The 5503-nt window shown below is 35.0% G+C and overlaps 1 protein-coding gene across 1 annotated transcript; it reads right to left on the reverse strand.

Moving 5' to 3' along the window:
* Nucleotides 1–3473: 3473 nt before the first annotated feature.
* Nucleotides 3474–5258, reverse strand: LOC145010302 (putative disease resistance protein At1g61300). Its single transcript, XM_078968862.1, has 2 exons — nucleotides 4719–5258; nucleotides 3474–4610 (listed from the first exon to the last, which is right to left on the reverse strand). The coding sequence occupies exons 1-2, from the start codon at nucleotides 5256–5258 to the stop codon at nucleotides 3474–3476; spliced, it is 1677 nt and encodes a 558-aa protein (XP_078824988.1).
* Nucleotides 5259–5503: the final 245 nt, after the last annotated feature.

Consider the following 5503-nt stretch of genomic DNA (forward strand, 5'->3'; position numbering starts at 1 on the left):
TCACCTTAAACTTTTCAAGAACTTGTGGGTTGGGGAGAATAATTGGAGGAGGAGAAAGAAGTATGATATCCATGGGACATCATCTTCATTAGGAAAGCTTATTTCAAGAGATTTGGGAAGATCATAAATGTCTAAACCAGACATGTTATGGGAGATATTCAAGATAGTTGATTTATAGTCCTTAATATGACACCCAATATGAAATATTAAGGCTAGGACCCAACAAACTATTTTATAACTTAGAAGAGGTATGCCGTAATCCAAGCTATAAAACAATTTGAAGGTAGGTGAATGACGATTCACCAATTTCCACCAAGATAAACGAAATGTATTATTAGGTTTTAATTGGATTTGAAACTCCTAGATCTTTTGAGATTCATTGAACTGTTCAATGGCATGTTTCAATCTCGAGTGTGCCCTTCAGGTTTTGTGACTGGGATGCCGAGGATCACAAAACAAGGTGTGAAGTAACCATGCAAATTACTTGGTACCCTTAATAAATTACCCCTCAATCGATGTGCCGGTTAACCACACACGCTCCATCGATACTATGATAAATATTAAGTCACCCTTTACCTACCTTGTTAAGTCCATGTTAGTGTGCCGGTTAACCACACACGCTCCACTAACGACTTAGACAAAGTGTAAAGTGTAATTTCATGGATTAGCACCTTATTCATATTTTCCTAAGTAACTAAGTTTGGGAATTATTAAGAGTTTAGTTACTTAGTATTTATCATTAATACTTTTAATGACGGGAGAATTATAGTCCTGTCAAACCCGTTCGGCTAACGACCCTCCACCAGTCAAGCAAGCGGTGGGTGAGAGTGGACACCCATTAAGTTGCTATTTTATAGGCAACAACCTTATACCCACCTTATAGACCGACTTCGTGAATGAGGCGTACTAGCGGTAGGACTGACTTTACTCTTATACATATATATATATATATATATATATATATATATATATATATATATATATATATATATATATATATATATATATATATATATATATATATATTATTAACTTATAATATTATAACGTATAAGGGTTGAATTTTAACTCTTAAAATTCTAAGGGCTAACTTGGAATTAAAGTATTCATAAGAGAAAACTTTACAAATTCCAAAACTTGAGGGCAAGTTTTGAAACTATTCAAAACTAATTAATTCCATAAATTATGTGTTTAAAGTAGTTTTAATCCAAAAACTCTTCAAGTTCCATAACTTATGGAAGACTTTAAACTAACAAAAGAATTAACTTTTCTTTATTTTTATAACTTATGGAATTAATTAAGGTTACATTATTTTTTTTATTTATTTAATGAAGAGACTCTTGGTCCTCCATAACTTGAGGACAAATTATGGAGTCATAACTCCAATTAATGAGAACTAGACTCTTCATTTTTTTTTTGTAACCTTTGCCAATTTTATGAGTTTTATGAGTCTTTAATGTGACTCTTCATGTAACTTGAGGACAAGTTACACAAACACATTTTATACTCAACTCTTAGATTAAAATGGATTGAAAACAACTATTTCAATTAACTTTTCTATTAATCTAAGCAACTCATAAGAACAAGATAATTCAAATCAAACTTTTTCATGTAATTAGTCTAACCTTTAAACTAACACAAAACATGAATCTATTGACAATTATCTTTGAAAATGGATTAGCATGAACATTAACACATTAAAAAACAAGTTTATAAGTTCAAAAACAACTTAGGGTAATGTTCCTAGTCCATTTCTAGCCAAAAACCTCAAAAATATGCTATCTGGGGTCCAACTCGTCGAGTGCATGAACATAACTCGGCGAGTTGGATGCATTTTGCCTTGGACTCGTCGAGTCCCTTCATGGACTCGGCGAGTCTGCTGGGCTGATAGCACCAATTTCGATTTTTCAACTTCTATTGCAAGTATAACAAGAAAATAAGCCTAGGCTCTGATACCACTGTTGGGTTATGAGCATTCTAACACTCCTAAGTGTACATGCAACCCTAAATACCTTGGATCTATGTTTTCTCTATTATACATGCAAATATGAACATCCAAGGTATTATCCTAATCTAGCATACAAAACTATCAATATAACAAGATAGAATACATACCTCTTTGATGTAGAATGTCTTCATGAAGCTTGAGTGCCTAGTGCCCCAAGTGTGACACCTCAAATGGTTCACACAACACCATAAACACTTGGAATAACTTAGAGAGAATTCTACACTTCATGAAATCGGCTAGCCCTCTCTAGAATAATACTAGTGCCGATTTTGTCAAGATTAAGATCTTTACATAGCGTTACAATTAGGGTAAACCCTAATTGTCATGACTTTCCATTTCCTTGGATCCATGGATTCAAATACACCATGGAGCATCCATGGACCTGTTGGGTTATAAGCATTCTAACACTCCTAAGTGTACATGCAACCCTAAATACCTTGGATCTATGTTTTCTCTATTATACATGCAAATATGAACATCCAAGGTATTATCCTAATCTAGCATACAAAATATCAATATAACAAGATAGAATACATACCTCTTTAATCGTGCTTGTCTTCATGAAGCTTGAGTGCCTAGTGCCCCAAGTGTGACACCTCAAATGGTTCACAATCATCAAAACACATAGAATAACTTAGAGAGAATTCTACACTTCATGAAATCGGCTAGCCCTCTCTTATTCTCACTAGTGGCCGATTTTGGTCAAGAATAATATCTATATATAGTGTTACAATTAGGGTAAACTTTAATTGTCATGACTTTCCATTTCCTTGGATCCATGGGTTCAAATACACCATGGAGCATCCATGGAGTATCATATGGGTTTTGGCCCAACTAGATAATCCATGGAGCATTAGCCCACTATACAAGTATGGATGATTTACACAATCAACCCATATATTTAATTATTCTTTTGATCACTTAATTAATCCTAGATTAATTCTTGATCAATACTAATTAAATAATCTTATTATTCTTATTATTAATATATTAGAACTTATAATATATTAATAACCGTAAGTGTCTTATTTCTCTCATTTAGTCTATCCAAGTGCATGATGGTATGCAACCCAAATGGACCATGCCGGGTCGGGTCAAGTCTTACCAATTATAGTTATGGACTTAGACATTAATCCAACAGGACCATCCTATGGGTTTTAGCCCAACTTGATTATCCATGGAGCATTAGCCCACTATATAAGTATGGATGATTTGTACAATCAACCCATATATTTAATTAGTCTTCTTTTGATCACTTAATTAATCCTAGATTAATTCTTGATCAATACTAATTAAATAATCTTATTATTCTTATTATTAATATACTAGAACTTATAATATATTAATAACCATAAGTGTCTTATTTCTCTCATTATAGTCTATCCAAGTGCATGATGCCATGCAACCCAAATGGACCATGCCGGGTCGGGTCAAGTATTACCAATTATAGTTATGGACTTAGACATTAATCCAACAATTTTAGCTCCCCAACTATACAAATTTCTTTGAGAGATCTATTTAAACTTAGATCAAGCGTGATGAGTTTTGTGAGCAGCTTCAGTGATTGTTGGAGGGATCTGATTTTATTATGAGACATATCTAAAACTTTAACTTCTTTCATGCCTCGAAAGAATTCATCAGGAATAATTGAAAGAAGATTGTATCGTATAAGGAAAGTATCAAGGAGTGGGAAATGAAGCTCATGATCGGGAAGCTTACGAATTCTATTATCCATGAGTGAGATCTTGGTGTAGCTTTCTGAGGTTCTGTTTCTTGGTTGCCATTCTGTCGTATCTTTATTTCCAGCCTCCACTAAAAACTTCTCCTTCTCTTCACCATCAGAAGACGAAGTTATTAACAAAGCCACATCACGAACAACATCGTGCATTTTTACTTTGTTTCCCTCGGACAATAACACGGAAGAAGATGTGAGTGTGTCAACTGCCATCTGGATTCTTTTTCTGGCATCGTTAATGCTACACAGATTATCAAATATCCGCAGACCCACCCCATATTCTGCTAAACATAAAGTATCTATGATTTCATCTTCACTGAACAAACTACACAATAAGAAGCATGATTTAGCTTCTTTACTGCCAAGCAAGTCATAGCTCAGCTTCAAATGAGTAAATGTTTTCCTTATCTCTTGATGGATCTCTAGTGGGGCATGGTTTCGTAGTCGGTCAAGTGTTGCCTCCCATACATGAATTGATTTATTTTTTAAATCATTTCCCACCGCTCGAATGATGAGGGACAATCCACCACATTCTTTAGTCACTTCTTTTGCAATTTTCTCCATACTAGTGTCATTCGCTAACTTCTCATCACCAACTATACGTTTGAAGAGCACCCACGCTTCTTTCTTCTTTAAAGCATTTACACAGATATTCCTATCGACGTTCATCCCTTCACATACATCCATTCTTCTAGAAGTCAACAAAATCTTGCAATTCATGTGCTCATTCCCACATGGTATGCCTAGATCAGATAGGACCAGTTGTTCCCATATGTCATCTAAAATGATTAGAACCTTCTCCTCATTAATCATTATCCGCTTTGCAGCTACTTCAACATTCTTATTAATCTTTTCAACGTCTACAGTCTATGAAACAGTTATAAACACAATGTCTGCAAATAGTTTCTTCACTTTTGCAGCAGCTTCCTTGGCTAATGTAGTTTTCCCTACACCTCCTAACCCATAAATTCAAACCATTCGTGTCCTCTCATCTTTGATACCTTCGATGATTTCCCTCAACGCCAACTTGTGGGTATCAATATCATCAAGATTCTTTGTTTGGTAGAGATCTACCAATATTGGGGTGCGAGTGAGAATGGAGACACAAGATTCATAAGTTTGACCATCTTCTTGATGCTGCAAAAGAAAAGGGGTATAGTTTATCGCCATCTTACTGTAATGGTGGAGGGTGCTCAAATTGACACAAGGTTGTAAGTTGAAGCACGTCTTCTTGGCATTGGCTTCTTCTTCAAGAAACTCTTCCGCCTTGGATATTTCAATGTTTGCCATGTCCATCCAGTTCTGCACACCAACTAAGAGAACATCTCCATTTTCTTTAGCTGCATGGATTCGTTGTTGAATCCTATCCGTCATATCCTTGAGCTTTTGAGCTTCATTCCTCAACATGTCAACATTTTTAGTGCAATTTCGGACGTAATCAATCTCCCATTTAGCCGCACTAAACAACAAGTCCACTATTTTCCCAACCACGGTGTTAGTGACCTCCTCCGCCATTCTAGTTAGATTACTTTTCTGCTCTGATGGTTTGGATGGAAAAGTGGTCAGACAAAATATAGTAGATCTTGAAACAAGAAACGTTTATGCTAAAAAAAAAAGGAAGATATATTCTTTCTTTAGATATGAAAAACAGTATTATGATTAACCAAAAACGAAAGGCCCTGATTCATAATATTGTACACAAAATGAAGATCAAAGTGGTTGTTTGGCTTACAAAAGAAGATTATGATGGACCAAGAATG

Source organism: Lactuca saligna, chromosome 8 (assembly GCF_052625555.1).
Source record: "Lactuca saligna cultivar CGN05327 chromosome 8, ASM5262555v1, whole genome shotgun sequence".
Taxonomy (NCBI): domain Eukaryota; kingdom Viridiplantae; phylum Streptophyta; class Magnoliopsida; order Asterales; family Asteraceae; genus Lactuca; species Lactuca saligna.

Bases quoted from the DNA above. Each gene is read 5' to 3' on its own strand.
- LOC145010302 (XM_078968862.1), bottom strand. From the start codon at position 5,258: ATGGCGGAGGAGGTCACTAACACCGTGGTTGGGAAAATAGTGGACTTG. The intron at 4,611-4,718 runs GTTTGAATTTAT...ACTGTTTCATAG, and splicing joins AAGATGAGAGGACACGAATG to ACTGTAGACGTTGAAAAGAT.